This window comes from Monodon monoceros, unplaced genomic scaffold (genome assembly GCF_005190385.1).
Source record: "Monodon monoceros isolate NGI ecotype Baffin Bay Population unplaced genomic scaffold, NGI_Narwhal_1 Super_Scaffold_19, whole genome shotgun sequence".
NCBI lineage: Eukaryota > Metazoa > Chordata > Mammalia > Artiodactyla > Monodontidae > Monodon > Monodon monoceros.
In genome coordinates, this window is record NW_021703775.1 from 52,910,649 (window position 1) to 52,927,719 (window position 17,071).

The 17,071-nt window shown below is 49.2% G+C and overlaps 1 protein-coding gene across 1 annotated transcript in view; it reads right to left on the reverse strand.

The window, feature by feature from the left end:
- Positions 1-6,287: 6,287 nt before the first annotated feature.
- The window catches only part of ABCG8 (ATP binding cassette subfamily G member 8), an 18,732-nt gene continuing 7,948 nt past the window's right edge, over positions 6,288-17,071 (reverse strand). Inside the window, 10 exon segments of the mRNA XM_029231617.1 lie at positions 6,288-6,603; positions 6,689-6,816; positions 7,796-8,056; positions 8,725-8,808; positions 9,235-9,434; positions 10,314-10,397; positions 10,486-10,648; positions 12,904-13,173; positions 13,264-13,396; positions 13,862-14,100. Coding sequence (XP_029087450.1) covers positions 6,466-6,603; positions 6,689-6,816; positions 7,796-8,056; positions 8,725-8,808; positions 9,235-9,434; positions 10,314-10,397; positions 10,486-10,648; positions 12,904-13,173; positions 13,264-13,396; positions 13,862-14,100 — 1,700 coding nt within the window. The 3' untranslated portion in view covers positions 6,288-6,465.

Genomic DNA, 17,071 nt, shown 5'->3' on the forward strand with positions numbered 1-17,071 from the left:
CTTTCTCTGTCTGACTTACTTGGCTTAGTATGATATTCTCTAGGTCCATCTGGGCTGCTGCAAATGTTACCAGAGTGGGACCCCCTTCTGAGGCCCGAGAGTGTGCTCTCGTATAACACTAGGAAGTGAATTGTCAGAGGAGACACACGGACTGACAAAGCAAAAGACTTTATTGAGAAGGGCCGCCTGGGTGAAGAACAGCAGGGTAAGGAAACCCAGGAGAACTGCTCTGCCATGTGACTTGCAGTCTCAGGTTTTATGGTAATGGGGTTAGTTTCTGGGTTGTTTCTAGCCAATCATCTTCCTCGTGCCCATATGTGGTCTGACTCAAGGTCCTTCCTGGTGACATGTGCATCTCTCAGCCAAGATGGATTGCATTGTGAGGGTTTCTAGGAATTTGGCAGGACATATTATGGACTGGCATCTCCTCCCTCCTGTTCGCCCCTCCTGAATTCTCCTGGTTAGCTTTTGGTGGCAACACCGAGTTCTTTATCAGGACCTCCTGTTGTGAGACAACTCATAGAGCAGTTATTATTGTGCCCGGCCAAGGTGGGTGGTTTCAGTCAACAGTTTCCTAACACAAATGGCAATATTTCATTCTTTTTTATGGCTGAGTAATATTCTGTTGTGTATACATATACACCACATATTCTTAAACCAGTCGTCTGTTGATGTGCACTTGGGTTATTTCCATGTCTTGACTATTGTAAATAGTGCTGCTATGAATGTTGGAGTGGATGTATCTTTTCAAATTAGAGTTTTTATCTTTTCTGGGTATATGCCCAGGAGTGGGATTGCTGGATTAAAATAAGCTCTATTTTTACTTTTTTGAGAAGCCTCCATACTGTTTTCCATAGTGGCTGCACCGATTTACATCCCCACCAACAGTGCAGGAGGGTTCCCTTTTCTGCACATCCACTTCAGCATTTATTATTTGTAGACTTTTTGATAATAGCCATTCTGACTGGTGTGAGGTGCTGCCTCATTGTAGTTTTGCTATGAATTTTTCTAAAAATTAGCGACGTTGAGCATATTTTCATGTGCCTGTTGACCAAGGGTCTGAAAACTACAGCCTCAGGCCAAATCCAGCATGCTCCTGTTTTCGTAAATAATGTCCATTATTTACGAAATAAATAACTATTCTGCCCATTTTTTTGATTGGGTTTCTTGTTGTTGTCGTTGAGTTGTATGAGCTGATTGTATATTTGGATATTAACACATTGTCAGTTGCATCATTTGCAAATATTCTCTCCCATTCTGTAGGTTGTCTTTTCATTCTATTGATGGTTTCCTTTGTTGTGCAAAAGATTGGGTCCCATTGGTTTATTTTTCTTTTTATTTCTTTTGCCTTGAGAGACTGATCTAAGAAAATACTGCTATGATTTATGTCCAAGGATGTTTCTCCTATGTTCTCTTCACAACCCCTGTTTGTGGTAATTACACAGAAGCAGATCTCCACCCTTCTAATGCAGGGAGGGCTCACTGAACTGTGTGCACGCCTCTAGAACAGTGGTTCTTCTCCTTGGCCTCACATGCCCTGAGGAGCATTTTTTTTAAAAACAGACCAGTGGAACCAATCTCTGGGGGTGGGTCCATATTGGCATCTGTTAAAGCTCCAAGGTAGAGAACCACTGCTCTAGGGAAAAAAGAGAGGGAGGCATCTGTTAAAGCTCCAAGGTAGAGAACTACTGCTCTAGGGAAAAAAGAGAGGGAGGGAGGGAGAGAGGGAGAGACAAAGAAAGAAAGGAAGAAAAGACTGAATGGTTCTAACACTCATGACGTCACATGATGTACCTCAGTGGCTGTCAACCCTCACTTCACTCTGGAATCACTGGAGAGTTAAAGAAAAAACCCAGTCTTCTTCCTCCTCCTCCATTCTCCATTCAGGCCTAAAGCCACTAGCTGACCACACTGTGGTTGGGAGTGGCTGTGGGGTGTGAGTTGGGGTGGGAGAACTGTGGTGGGCCAGAGTACGGTGAGAAGGACACCTCTGCAGACTTAGGGACAACTTGATTTGGGAGTTAGGGCCTTAGGAAGGTGTCCACACAGGGGAAGACATGCAGTGGAGTTGGGAGATTGGTTATGTATTGGAGGTTAATTAAATGAGTGAAAATATTAAGGCTAGTGGAAGCCAGGTTTCTTACAATTGGAGGAGGGAGTTATAATTGCAAAAAGGGACAAAAACTAGACTCAACTCTGTGGTGGTAGATTGGAATTGGATGTATCGATGTGGGGAAAAAATATATATATAAAAATTTGGACAGATGTGTCTGTGTGTGTATGTACACACATACATACACATGTATACACATAAACATATATATGCATACATATAGTCCCTAGCTTTGTCCACTGAGAGGGCCTGGGAACAGTAATGCCCCAGTACCAATGAGCATACTTATCACTCAGATCTTGGCTTTTAAATACCATTTTCCACTGAAAGGAACCAAGATTCTTTAGAGGAATGTCTGCTTCCATGACTATGGGTTGGGAAAGTACATGATGAGGCTGAAACACTTTGTTGTGAAGTGTTCAGAGAATGATGGGGACCTGTCAAAGGAGGCAGAAGCCAGCTTGAATGGGCTCCCATTGCCACATCAGGGACAATCTGAACATCCAAGTTAATAATGATGGTAAGAGATTACAACCATTGAATAAACCAGGAAACCACAAGTTGATATTGATATAAATTTAAAAATGAATTAATGGAAAGTGATGAATAGGCCATTTACACAGTTTCTAAATACCTGCCTACAAATGCTTATTAATTACAAAAGGAGGGGAAGTGGTTGACTGTGGTGAAGCCTGGCAACTACTCCTTTGATCAAGTGATCAAAGTGAACAACATCAGTTTGGGACAAATCGAAATCATGCGCCACTGATAGGATGTAATGAGAAAAGCACATCTCTTCTGTGATATCCCTGCCAAAGGTGCGTGACCTGAAGTTAATCATGAAAATATATCAGACAAACCAAGTCTAGATATAGTCTACAAAATCTTCATGTGTCAAAGGTCATGGGAGTTAAGGAAAGCTCATGATTATTCTAAACTAAAAGAGACCAAAGAGAATTGATGACTAGATCCAATGCTTGATCCTGATCTGGATCCTTTTGTTATGAAGGACATTGTCAGAACAGTGAGTCTTTGTTTTTTTTTTTTTAATACATCTTGATTGGAGTATAATTGCTTCACAATACTGTGTTAGTTTCTGTTGTACAACAAAGTGAATCAGCCGTATGCATACATATATCCCCATGTCCCCTCCCCCTTGAGCCTCCCTCTCACCCTCCCTCTCCCACCCCTCTAGGTCATTGCAAAGCACTGAGCTGATGTCCCTGTGCTGTCGCTGCTTCCCACTAGCCATTTTACATTTGGTAGTGTATATATGTCGATGCTATTCTCACTTTGCTCCAGCTTCCCCCTCCCCACCGTGTCCTCAACTCTGTTCTCTATGTCTGTGTCTTTACTCCGGCCCTGCCCCTAGGTTCTTCAGAACCATTTTTTATTTTTTTAGATTCCATATATATGTGTTAGCATACGGTATTTGTTTTTCTCTTTCTGACTTACTTCACTCTGTATGACAGACTCTAGGTCCATCCACCTCACTACAAATAACTCCATTTCGTTTCTTTTTATGGCTAATAGTCCATTGTATATATGTGCCACATCTTCTTTATCCATTCATCTGTTGGTGGACACTTAGGTTGCTTCCATGTCCTGGCTATCATAAACAGTGTTGCAATGAACATTGTGGTACATGACTCTTTTTGAATTACGGTTTTCTCAGGGTATATGCCCAGTAGTGGGATTGCTGGATCATATGGTAGTTCTATTTTTAGTTTTTTAAGGAACTTCCATACTGTTCTCCATAGTGGCCGTATCAATTTACATTCCCACCAACAGTGCAAGAGGGTTCCCTTTTCTCCACACCCTCTCCAGGTGTTTGTAGATTTTTTGATGGTGGCCATTCTGACTGGTGTGAGGTGATACCTCACTGTAGTTTTTTTTTTTTTTTGTGGTACGCGGGCCTCTCACCGTCGCGGCATCTCCCGCTGCGGAACACAGGCTCCGGACGCGCAGGCTCAGCGGCCATGGCTCACGGGCCCAACCGCTCTGCGGCACACGGGATCCTCCCGGACCGGGGCACAAACCCGCGTCCCCTGCATTGGCAGGCGGACTCTCAACCACTGCGCCACCAGGGAAGCCCCCCTTACTGTAGTTTTGATTTGCATTTCTCTAATAATTCATGATGTTGAGCATCTTTCCATGTGCTTCTTGGCCATCTGTATGTCGTCTTTGGTGAGATGTCTATTTAGGCCTTCAGCCCATTTTTTAACTGGGTTGTTTATTTTTTGATATTGAGCTCCATGAGCTGTTTGTATATTTTGGAGATTAATCCTTTGTCTGTTGTTTCATTTGCAAATATTTTCTCCCATTCTGAGGGTTGTCTTTTTGTCTCATTTATGGTTTCCTTTGCTGAGCAAAAGCTTTTACGTTTCATTAGGTCCCATTTGTTTATTTTTGTTTTTATTTTCATTACTCTAGGAGGTGGGTCAAAAAAGATCTTGCTGTGGTTTATGTCAAAGAGTGTTTTTCCCATGTTTTCCTCTAAGAGTTTTACAGTGTCTGATCTTACATTTAGGTCTTTCATCCATTTGGAGTTTATTTTTGTGTATGCTGTTAGGGAGTGTTCTAATTTCATTCTTTTACATGTAGCTGTCCAGTTTTCCCAGCACCACTTACTGAAGAGGCTGTCTTTTTTCCATTGTATGTTCTTGCCTCCTTTGTCATAAATTAGGTGACTATATATGTGTGCGTTTATCTCTGGGCTTTCTATCCTGAACCATTGATCTATATTTCTGTTTTTGTGCTGGTACTATACTGTCTTGATTACTGTAGCTTTGTAGTATAGTTTGAAGTCAGGGAGCCTGATTCCTCCAGCTCTGTTTTTCTTTTTCAAGATTGCTTTGGCACTGTAACACTGCACATGTGTCACTTTTACATCACCACCATCCAAAGGGCAGACATCATTCAAGACTCACAATAGCCAAAATAGCCAAAGTAAGTGAGTCTTGAATGATGTCTGCCCTTTGGATGGTGGCGATATAAAAGTGACACATGTGCAGTGTTACAGTTTCACCACATGAATATCCCAAGTTTGATGGTTGTATTGTATAAGGGAAGTGTGCTAGCACTGCTCTTCAAGTCTGAATGTATATTCAAATCTCCTGGGGATCTTTTTAAAATGCAGATTCTGATTCAGTGGGTCTCAGTGGGGCCTGAGATTCTGTCAGTCTAACTAGCTCCCAGGCGACACCCATGCTGCTGGCCCAGCGACCGCACTCAAAGTAGCAAGGGCCTAGGAAACCCATGGAGAACATTCACTCTTTGCCTCTTAAACATCCACCTTCCCCCTTCTTTTGGTTCCAGACTCTGGTTTTCCTTTGGGGATCATTCCCTGCCTGCTTTCTGTGCACCTGTTTTGGGTCAGCTTGTCCTCAAGGCTCAGGCATGAAGCATGTGACCTGGGCCTGCTCCATCCCATACTGAGCCACCGTGGAAGGTTCCAGGTTTGTTCTGAGACTCAGCCAGGGCCAGTGAGATGCAACTGTAAGAGTCCTGGCTGAGCTGGCACAGTGTCTATAAACCTCTTCATCTTCTGGAGCCTTCCTTGGCTTCCAAGCCTCACAGTGGCTCAGACTTGCCTTCTGCCCACTAACTCCTAAAGGCCTCGAAGGCCTTTCTGACCCCACATGACTCCACCACATAGTAGCCCTGTGACCTTACTTAGCAAACAGTTACTCTGTGCCTCTCTTTCTTCATCTATAAAACAGGATACTGTCCACCACAAAGGGTTGTTTTAACAGAGAAATTAATGACGTGATCCAAATAAATAAAGTGTTTTGCCCTGAACCTGGTGTGGAGCAATTGCTCAGTAAATATTTAATTGTTCAGTTTGGCTTTTGGAGCCCATTACCTCACCCAAAAAGAAGGAATGGCACCTCGCTGGTATGTTTTAGGTCCTTTTCTGTACTGAGAATGGCTCAACAGAGTTTGAGGACCCTGGAAGATGAAGCCAAATATTCCACTAACTATTATGTTGTTGTTTCCGCATAGCCTAACTACTCGATTCATACCTAATTTGCTCCTGTCTTGTATTAGTTGCCTATGCAAATACATATCAAAAGGAAATAAATTAGCGACACTGTAGGTGTCCCCAAGTATGGTTTTCACATTCCCAGTAAATCGCAAGCTCTGGCCGGGGATCAGAAATATCTTTCGACTGTCTTTATTCTACTGCCATCCTGTGGCCAGCCTGTGCCACTGCAGCACTGTGGACAGGATGTAGCTGAGCTTTGTGTTCTCCCGGTCCTCCTTGTGCCTGGGAAGCGCCTCCTTGGGAGGGAGTGCAGTGGAAGGGCCTTCTCGAGCCCCCCACCGGCGGGCAGGAGTCTGGGCATGAATCACCAGTCCTGACTTGACTTCTGTTTGATGAACTTTAAGGACATATAGTACAGGACCATGAAGCCACCACTGATGCCTATGATGAAGAGGTAGATGGCGTAGAGAGGGTATGAGCCCAGGCCCATGGCGTTGAGGATCTGGGGACAGAGACATCAGTGAGCTCATTAAGAACACGCTCAGACGGCTGCCATCTCTTTAGCGTCCAAAGCCTTGGCTCCTTACCATGTCTCCCGGGATAGGGATGGTGATGTTGCCAGCTGCCAGGTGATACGTGTGCCCACCAAACTGGATCTGCATCAGCCCTTCAAAACACCATCGGAGGAAGGACATCTTGGAAATCCACGCGGGCACTGGAGGCGGTGAGAGTCATGTTACTCACACAGTCTAATGATCTGCTCCCTGGGAAGTGAGCCTGGAGGGTGGCCATGGTGGCTCTGACCCAAGGACAGCAAGTCCCCTGAGGGAGCAAGGAGGGGTGGGGGTGAGAACAAAAGGGTGAACGGGCAGAGGGGAAGCTCGGGACATGGACTGGGGCAGAGGGACCTAGTGGCTGCAGGATCACCGCACGTTTGACCCATCATAACCCCAGAGAGTAATTTCATCAGGTGTCCAGCATGTGCTCAGCTTCACATAGCTTACGGACTGGGGAGACTCAGCAGCCCCAAGCCAGAGATTACTGAGTCTGTACCCTGACCCTGCGGAGGCATCATGGTTCAGGGAGGAGGAGGAAGGAACGAACCCTGATCGCACAGGACAGGAAAGGCCTGTGGATGGTAGCGGGTGGCGTTCCTATAGAGAAGGGATGCACAGGCTCCATCGTGAGAGCATGGAGTGTCTTGGGGGCTTCAGAAGAGCTGGATGAGGCAGCAGGGAATGAGCAGCCCCAGGAACACTTGAGGAAAGCAGTGGCTGGATCTGCACCTTAGGAAGCTCGCGCTGCATGGATGAGGGTTGAGAGGGGACATGGAGGAACCAGGGTCACAGATACCGGCCTATCACAGTGGCCCACGATGGGCTGATAGGGGCCAGGGTGGGGGGGGGGGTAAGGCAAGAGGACACTTCAGAAAGACACAGGAGGCAGAACTGACTTGGCTCACTGGTGACATGGAGGGTGAGGGAGAGTCAAGGGTGGGCCCTGGGTGTCAGCCGGGCTGCATGAGAAGGTGCCATCTGCACCACGCCCCACTCCCCCTGTGTAGAGCCACTCCCTTGGCACCTGCTCCCAGAAGTTGGACGTAAGGGTTGAGCTCTCATCTCCAGGGGAAAGCAGGCCAATCCAGCCACAGAAGGCCTCAAAAAGCTTGACCAGGTGAGGGGAGCAGGCCTCACCTGTCCACGGGTTGTCCAAGCTTATCATGAAGCCCCCAGGGAGGTAGAAGGAGTTGTAGAGAGCGTTGCCGAAGAAGGAGGACATGTGGAAGGTGGGGAACAGGGCGGCGGTGGCCAGGGCCATGGTTCTGCAGCAGAAGACCACCAGCCACACCAGCAGGACGTGCAGCAGGAAGGGCTCGGGGCCCGGGCGCAGGTTGGCCAGCCAGTAGGTAGGCATCCCATAGATGATGATATAGATACAGTGCTTGGGAAGCTCCCCTAGGATCTGCGAAGGACAGACCTTGCAAGGATGTGGAGCCAATGCCTTCATCTGCTACTGTTCTTTAAATGTTCAAAAGCAGCAGCCCCCAGTGACACCAACCTTCCCTCCTGGTGGTTTGATCGGGGTTGCAGCACGGAGGGCTGGTGGGCGTGGGTGTGTGGGACTCTCAAGCATGAGCTCACTGCTGGCTTCCCCCTGCAGATGTCATGTGCTCCCTCTGGGGCAGTTCAGAGCTCCTAAGACCTGGTTTCAAGTCCCCACCCTGCCGGCCCAGACCTGGTAGCTGTGTGGCCTTGAGACAGCCACATAACCTCTCTGAGCCTCCGCTTCCTTGAAATGAGGACAGTCACACCTGCTTGACCCACTTCCCAGGGACATGGTGAGACTGGAGAGGTGAAGTATGCTAGGTGTTTCCCACCTCTTCTTTGTTAGGTTTCTGATGACCAGAAAAACGTCATTCCTGGTCCATAGTCCTGGCCTTGTAGTAAATGTTTAAACAATATCAAGTCTCTGAAACTCCCCAGAGCAACGTGGCATTTGTAACCACAGATGATACATGGCCCCACAGTTCAGCAAAACGCTTCCCTGTAACTTCTGTACAACGTGGAGCAGCTTTTTCTGCTCCTCCTCCTACCCAGGGTGGCCACTCACTCTCAGGCCTGACCAGTCAGCTTGGCAAAGAAATACAGCTCCGCAGTGTACAGCCCATCTTCTAGTTCATAGTAAAGCAGCGCCCTCTCCGAGTGACCTTAGAAAGGGGAGAAAAGGAGAATGAAAAAGTGAAATTAATTTAGTGTCTCTGTTTCTGAGTCTCTCTTAGTACAATTAAAAATAGTTTTATTGCCTCAATATCATGTATTTTTTTTAAAAAACAGGCAATTTTAGATCCTGATTTAGATGTTTGTAATTCTGTGAGTTCTGCATTGCTGTCAGTATAACTCCTGCTAGGACAGGAATGCCTCAGACTCCTTGGTAATTTGTTCTCATTTGCATACTAATACTAATGTTCGAACTTGAAAAACAACCATCATCTTTTATTTCACAGTCACGGTGAAATTATTCAGTAAACCCGTCTTCTCCAGGAGCTCAGAGGAACTCAGGCCGGCCCTGGACCAGCTCATTGCATGGCCGATGCTGCTCCACATGTGGGTCATGGAGAGCAGGCCACACTCACATTTGGCAATGACATCCAGGATCACGTTGAAAGGGACGAGAGCTCCGATCATGAACAAGACGGCCACCCTGTCCATGAAGGAGAGCTTGACGGCTCCATGGCCATAGTAGAGGAACCCGATGATCAGGGACATCAAGCAGGCCTCTGACCCGTGGATGAGGAGGGCTGGCAGGTCTTGGAAGTCGTTGGAAATCTGACGACTTAAAAAACAGAATAAAGATGTGCCAAGGGACAATAGGCACCAGCACTGTGACCTTGGCAATGTCCTTGAATCTCTGTAAGGCTCATTTTTCTCCTCTGTACAATGGGGAGGGCAGTGCCCACCTCAGTTACTGTGAGGGATCAAACGAGAAAATCGATGAATGCATCTGTCTCACAGTAGGTACTCAGTCAATGATTATGACTTTTATCACCACTGTATCACCTTGGTATTTTATTTAAAGAGTTATCCTGAGGAAATAACCAATCAAGAGCGTAAAGGTGTATGTACAAGGATGTTTGTCATAGAGTTACTTGTAATAGCAAATGACTGAAGGTAATCTGACCATCAATATGGACTTAATGGGTAAATGAATTATGGCTAGATTTGGAAACCCTGAGGAAGACCTAACCAGATGAGAGGCAGAGGAGCTATTCTAAGGCGGGGGGGAAGAAAGGTTATGGAACAACACGTATGATCCCATTTATGTATTAAAATGGTTATGTGCATGGAAACATCTTAGACTCACACCAAACACTCAGGTCTGGTTTTCTCTGAGGGCCGGTGGATCAAGGAACCTTCCCTTTCTACTTGAGGGTCTCCTGTATCAACTGAATTTTTCATAGTCATTCTGGGTGATTTCTACGAGCATCTGGCTATCAAGGAAATTTTGATTTTGTTTAAATAATCAAAGTAAGAGGAATGCTCTGTAGCACATGGAGGGCTGGTGCTGGGTTTTTTCAAATGATTCTGCCTCTTCAAATTCAAATTCCTCTTTCAAATTCACTTTAGATCCAAAGGGCTTAATTTGATACAACAAAGACTTTTGGGGAGTGTGTGTGTGTGTGTGTGTGTGTGTGTGTGATGAAATGGCAATTACCGGATCAGCGTGTCAAACTGCTGTAGGGGGCCAGGCAGCTTAGTGGGAGGCTGTAAGGGGTTGGTGTCCCTCGGGGAAGCCGGGCTGTCAGGAGACAGAGAGTGTCATGGGGGCTTGGGGGCGGCCACCTTTTGCAGGGCGCTCTACACGCAGGGCCACCTGGCTGCCTTACCTCTGCACGTAAGTGCCCACACCCTGCTCCCTTGACTCCACTGTCCACAGAAAGTCATCGAAGCCACGTATTCTTTCTTGAAACAAGGCTGCAAGGGACTGAGCCTTCTCCCTGGTGGCCACTTCCTGCTCTTGGCTTCGCCTGTCGATGCTGGTCAAGTCCACTGTAAGCAGAGAGCGACCCGGGCCCCGCAGGTGCTCACAGCCCATGACACTGGTCAGCCCCCGGTGCCCCGGGACATGCTCCCCACCTTCTGAGAGTGGACCATGAAGTGACGGTCAGAGCAGAGAGAGGCAGAGAGACGCCCAGGACTGTCCCCGATGTCTACAGAGAGCCTTCCTCGGGAGAAGGGCCAGTGAACACTGGCACTGGTCCCACCAAGCAGGCTTATTATGGGGACATCCCCAGGACAGAGAAGGAAGCTTTGGGCTTTTGGAGCCCAAGGCCACAGCACAGTTATGCCCTGGCTCTAACTCCAGCCGTCCACGAAGCTTGTGATGAGGACTCAGCCTCCCGGGCGTGCCCACCACGGGGAGAAGGCGGGCCGGCCACGGGAGGCTGAGCAGTCTGGCTCCCGGCAGCTCTAGTTCTCAATGTGAATTAGTCATTTTGGCTTCCCAAGCAGCCTGCCCAAAAGGGAAGAATGTTTTGGCTGGAGGGTGCCAGGGTCTGGCCAAATATTAAGTATAATTCTCAGTGCCCCGGGAGGAGGGAGCCAGCACGACCAGCTGGAGAACAGGCTGGGCCGCACGCACCTCCATGTCACCTCCACTGGCAGCACCTGGTAGCCCCAGACCACAGCCCTCCTCTCCCGGGGCCCCTGAAATGCCAGAAGGGCACACCCGCCAGCCACAGCCAGGGCCTTCCTAGGCCTCTCCTCCCTCCATCCCTCCCTTGGGCAGGGGATGCCTCTTAACCTCTCTGCCCCTTCCCTCCTCCCATTTTCATGACACATCTCAAGGCGGGATAACGTCTCGGAGAGGCCTTGTAAACCATGAAAGGTCCCTTCAGTGTGCGGGGCCCTAGCTTCAAACGCCAGATTCTCTGCCAGACCGTGCGGCCCGGATCCGTGAGGGCCATCTGCCCCGGGGTTTGTGGGCAAGAGCTCCCCCCGCCACCCAAAAATGATAATAATATAAAATTAAGAAAAAGAAAATTTGTTTTTTCAGATCTGGGCACCTGACTTCTGGCAACTTCTCTCTAGGGCTACAGCGTATTGTTCCCAATGGCCAGGCTGGCAGGTGCCCTCTACCCCCTTATCTGGGGGTGACCGGCCAGAGGATGACACACTGGCAGGAAGCCAAACTGGCACGTGGGCACAGGGAGGGAGGGTGACCTCTAGGTGAGTTCACACAGTGGCAGTGAGTGCAGAGGGCGAGGGCTGGTGGGCCAGAGAGAGTGGCCTGTCGTCCTAGGGGAGAGTTGGAGGGTAGATGCCGGGAGGAAGGTGTGGGCAGCAGGGCCTGGAGTCTGGGAGGGGCTGGGCTGGGAGGTGGGAGGCCCAGTTCTGCCGCCTGACTATAAGGACTCCAGTTTTCTCATCTATAAGGACGAAGATGACCGTGGCCTGGCAGGGCTGTGAGGGTCAAAGGGACACCCTCTGGGGCTTGGCACCTGTGGGCACAGTGTCTGCCCTCAAGGAGCTGGTCCTTGTCATCATGTTTACTGGGGAGGCCCTTGCTACACCAGGCCATCCTGGGAGGAAGGCTGGGCTCCAGGTGACCTATGTTTGGGACAAGCCACAGCTGCTGCTTCCCCAGCCCTGGTACAACCACGCAGCCTGTCCAGCAGCCACAGCATTCCTCAGCACTCAGGATCCAGGCACCTGCTTTCAGGGTGGGCACCTGGAAAGGCAACTGTCCCCACAAGAATTGAGGGCCATACGCTGAGGCCTCAGGACCCCAAGCAGAAAGGCATCTCTGGTGCTGACCGCAATTTTCATACCTAGAGATTCATTGGCCAAGACCACCAAAAAGCCCTGAGCTGGCCTGGGCCCTGGGTCCCCCTCCACCACCCAGAGCCTCTGGGCTCCCTGCCTTTGTGGGGGAACCAGGGCACGGCTTTAAGATTTCCTGGTGGTTTCCGACCTCTAATATCCCGTTTCCCTACAGAATCTGAATGAAGACCACAGTTCCAGAAATGGATCCAAACTCTCTTGGATTATATCTCCTCCGGTTTGGAGCTCTCAGAAGGTTCTTATCTGTCATGCACACAAGGGTGGCTATGTCAGAAGCTGCTTTCTTCAGGCCCCCATTCCTAGCATTTGATGCTTGGCAAACTGAAGCCTGTAATACACCCCATCTGCCCCCCTGTCTCCATGCTCGGTCCTGTTCTCCTGAAGCTTCTGAGAGTTTCTCTCCTGGCGGGGCTCGGGGTGTAGGGGAGCCCTGTTCTTTGCCTCTGGCCTGGCTGGCTCACCATAGTAGTCGGCAGGGTTGCTGTAGCGGGGACAGGGGTGGCCGGCTGCCGTGAAATACTGGACCATGTGCTGGGCTGCCCCCAAGTAGATGGTGGTGCCAAACGTCATCAGGAGGACCAAATCAAACAGCCTGAAGATATCGGAGCGAGGCTGGTGGATGGAGATGAGCACCAGCCTGTTGCCTTTGGCCAGCCTGGACAGGGTTTTCACCAGGTTGTGGGCCGTGAAGCTGTCGAGCCCAGAGGTGGGTTCATCCAGGATGAGGATTCCTTCCCACCAAAGAGAAGCCTGGTTAAGGGGCAGGGCTCCGGCTGGACCGGATTAAGCCAGGCGGGCGGTGCAGGCCCCTCCTGCCTCACCTGGGCTCCACAGCAGCTGCACTGCGATGCTGACTCTGCGCCGCTAGCCCCCGGACACGCCCCGCACGTAGGAGTTGCCTATGAGCGTGTTGGCGCATTGGCGCAGCCGCAGCTCCGCGATCACGTCGGCCACCTGGGAGGCAGGGGCCTGCGGATTTAGGAGGGCTGCGCCGGCCTGCTCGCAGCCTGGCCTGTGGCGACCCACAGTGGAAAGACGCCTGGGTTTACGGCGCCAGCCTTCATTTCCCCGATTCAACGTTTGTTCCCTGATTCTTTCCACACATCCAGAGCAGCTCCCACGTGCCGAGCACGGTACCACTTACTGGGAACGTGGCCATGCCCTGGCTTTCTGCCCGCACGGAGAACCGGAAAACAAGTGAGCAAATATTCATTACACATTTGGGGCTGAGATGGGACTTTAAAGGAAAACGGGGGATGGAGGGGCAGGGCTGAGCGCACGGTGGACGTTTTCGGAGGGACAGATGGTGAGCTGGGTTGCTCAAACTTGACCTGTGGCCGGACCCTGAGGCAGGAAGTGAGGGACGGGGAGGGGAAGGGTGTTTTGGCTCTTTGGGGATCACTGGGGTCTGTTAGTTACCCTTGTGTCACGCTGGGCCTGGGAGAAGTCTCTGGGCAGGCGCAGCTGGGCAACAAAAGCCAGGGTCTCGCGGACGGTCAAGTTGGGGAGCAGCTGATCGTGCTGGCGCACGTGGGCCACGCACTTCCTGACCAGCTGGGGCGTGCTGTGCTGCCCGTTGATCCAGATTTGGCCTGACTTAATCTTGCCGCCGTGGCCTCGCCCGGTGATCACATCCAGCAAAGAGGCTCTCCCACAGCCTGAGAAGCCACCAGAAGTATCCCTGAGAGCGGAGCTTCTGCGGGGGCCAGCCTGGAAGCCACTGCTGCCTGTGCGCTCTCCAGACTGCTCTGTCCTTGCAGATGTAACCAGCCCTCAGGGAAGGTGGCACAGCTCTCAGACCTGCCTGGGGCAGCCAACTTGAGCATCCTGGAGGATGCGGGGTGTTCAGGCCACGTCGGCCTGTGGCTGCGTGACAGAAGGCTGGAGTCCTAGTTGCCGCATGACTGCCTATGCCTGGAGCGATGCCCCCCCCCCCCCCCAAGCAAGGCTGGTGTTAATTGCACTGTGAAGCTTAACTATTTTTGCCTGGCAAACATGCCGGCAACATTTCATCATTCAAACATCATTTGGCTCAGAAGCTGGCATTGTGGGAAGAACTAATTTTGGAGAATTAATAGGGTGCCTTTTAAAAATGCAAAATTGGAACGTATTTTCAGAAAGGGAGAAAAACAGAGAAGTAATAAATGTGGAAATGATTTTAAAACTACAGTACAGTGTGCATATGGGTTCTGAATTTCTCTGCACTCATTTTTCTCAGTAGTACCTTCCACTCTTAAAAAAAAAAAAAGGATCCATGACACGCAAATTAACACCATCCACTTCTGAATGACATAGCGATTGCTATCAATTTGGGGAAGTAAGTGTCAGATTGGATCAGCTTCCATGAGATTCCATGAGACTCTTTCTTTGGCAGCCATTTGAACTGTAAATGCAAAGAGGGTTCAGGCTCTGAGAACGCCTTTTGCAAAGGTGCTGGGAATAGCTCAGTCCAATTCCCCCAGGTGGGGTTTTGGTTTCCTTATTGCAAACTCCTTTTGGAGGGTGAATTTTTCAAGTAGTTTTAAACAGGGAAAACTCCAATACACAGTGTAACAGCGCTTCCTTACCACAAGTCCAGGCCTTCCGTAGGCAGCCCCCTGCCCCCAGTGCAACAAACAAAGTTCCAGAGGCCTTCCCGGTGATCTGGCTGCTTACCTACCGGAGGTTCTCAGGGTGGAAGGGGACCTGTACACTGCCTCCTGGGTGTACCTCATTCAAGGTCCCTGAGAACTTAGGTGGCACAAAATAGCCAGGAGAGAAACCAGGAGGGCCAGAGCCCTCCCCCCGGCTCAGCCTCGGACATCGTAGGATCCAGGCTCTGAGAGCGCAGGGGACTTTGCTAACATTTACAGGGACCTTAGGATTCCCAGTCAGGGAGCAGGGTGACTACATTTCCTAAACAAAACCGTGGGAGGTGTGGGCAGCCTTTCTAGGGGAGGTTGCCAAGTATATTTGGGGAGATTCTCCGTGAACCAGGAGAAAACACCCACAGGCATTCAAGACCCTTATAAAATGGCTGGAATCTCCAAATCAGTAAATTAATTCACCTTTGGCACTACTGCTGATTCTATAGAAGAAGCTAAAATGCCTGGGGGGCTGTTTTAATTAATTTCACTTTACTGTTATAATTTTGGTGAGCAGAGTATAGATCACAGGTGGTATAATTGGTAAACCTTTCTAAGAAATCATTTAAATAATTTCAGCCAAGTAAACCTGCAGCTAAACAACACTGAGCCTAGAGTCGGAAGTTCTGGCGATGCTCAGTGTGATTCCCGCTTGGCCTCTCCCGACTTCCCTTCTCTTCAGCGGCAAATCAGGGTTGCTAACAGCTGCAGGACTGTGTGTGGCCAGGATTAACAATCATGACTCTCAGCTTTGTGGAAGTGCCTAGTGAGGCCCATATGCCTCCTCGACTCTCAGTTCATGAGAAAAAGCAGGTATAACCAGAAAAGCCACCAGGTGTTACAGACGAAAACAAAATTGGCCTGTGAAGTTTCCACATTTTTCTTGTTTAGATCCGAATTGCAGGGGCAGGACCAGAAGTTGGCGGGACTTGATTTGTGGGAGTTGTTTCAGTTACAAAGTGCATTTGCACACATCGTCGCATTTGATCTTCGGTTAGACAATAAACAGAACTTTTCCGCATCAGAAGACTAAAGACTAAAATGTTCAAAAAGTTGAGTAATCTCTACTCCTGGAAATGATTAATTGAAAGGTATAAAGTGCTCCCTCTAACACTGTGTAAGGGAGAAATGCCTTGATCTGTGTTTAAAAAGAAAGAAAGAAAGAAACAGCAAACCCCAAATGGAGTCACTTGTCCTAAGCCCCACACCACCGGACTGAGACTTAATACCTAACTTAATTACAGTTTCAATCTCTCCCGGGAGTGGAATCTTAAACCAGCCCATCTGACATTACCTGGTAAGCACTGATAGACCCCTACTGTCCCCCAAAGGAAGGTGACCTTGCCTAAAACAATCAGCCCTTTGCTAGAATAACTTCCTTGTCCTCCCTCCTTCTGCTTATAAAAGTCTTTCATTTTGTACAGCTCTCCAGTGCTACTTTCTGTCTGCCAGTTGGATTGCTGCCCAATTCATGACTCGTTGAATAAAGTCAGTAAGATCTTTAAAATTTAATCAGTTGGATTTGTTTCATCATCTGAGAACCAGGAGACCAGAGTTCTAGTTCTTGCTCTGCATTAAATGTATGTCCTTAGACATCATTCCTTTTTTCTAAACTTTGGTCTTATCTGTCAGATGAAGGGGGAGTGGTATGGGGCAGGAAGATACTCTAGCAATATTGAGAACTAGGTAGTTTGAAAACCCTCCTCTAAAGATGCTTCCAGGCTGGTCAGGAGAAAGAAAGATAGAATATAGTGGAAGGGAATGAACTCTGTTCTCCAAGCCCCCTTCCAGTTCTGGCATTCTACACTTTTAAGTTTGGCCTGCAGAAGTGACTTTTTTTTTTTTTTTTTTTTTTTGCGGTACGCGGGCCTCTCACTGTTGTGGCCTCTCCCGTTGCGGAGCACAGGCTCCGGACGCGCAGGCTCAGCGGCCATGGCTCACGGGCCCAGCCGCTCCGCGGCATGTGGGATCTTCCCGGACCGGGACACGGGTTCGTGCCCCGGTC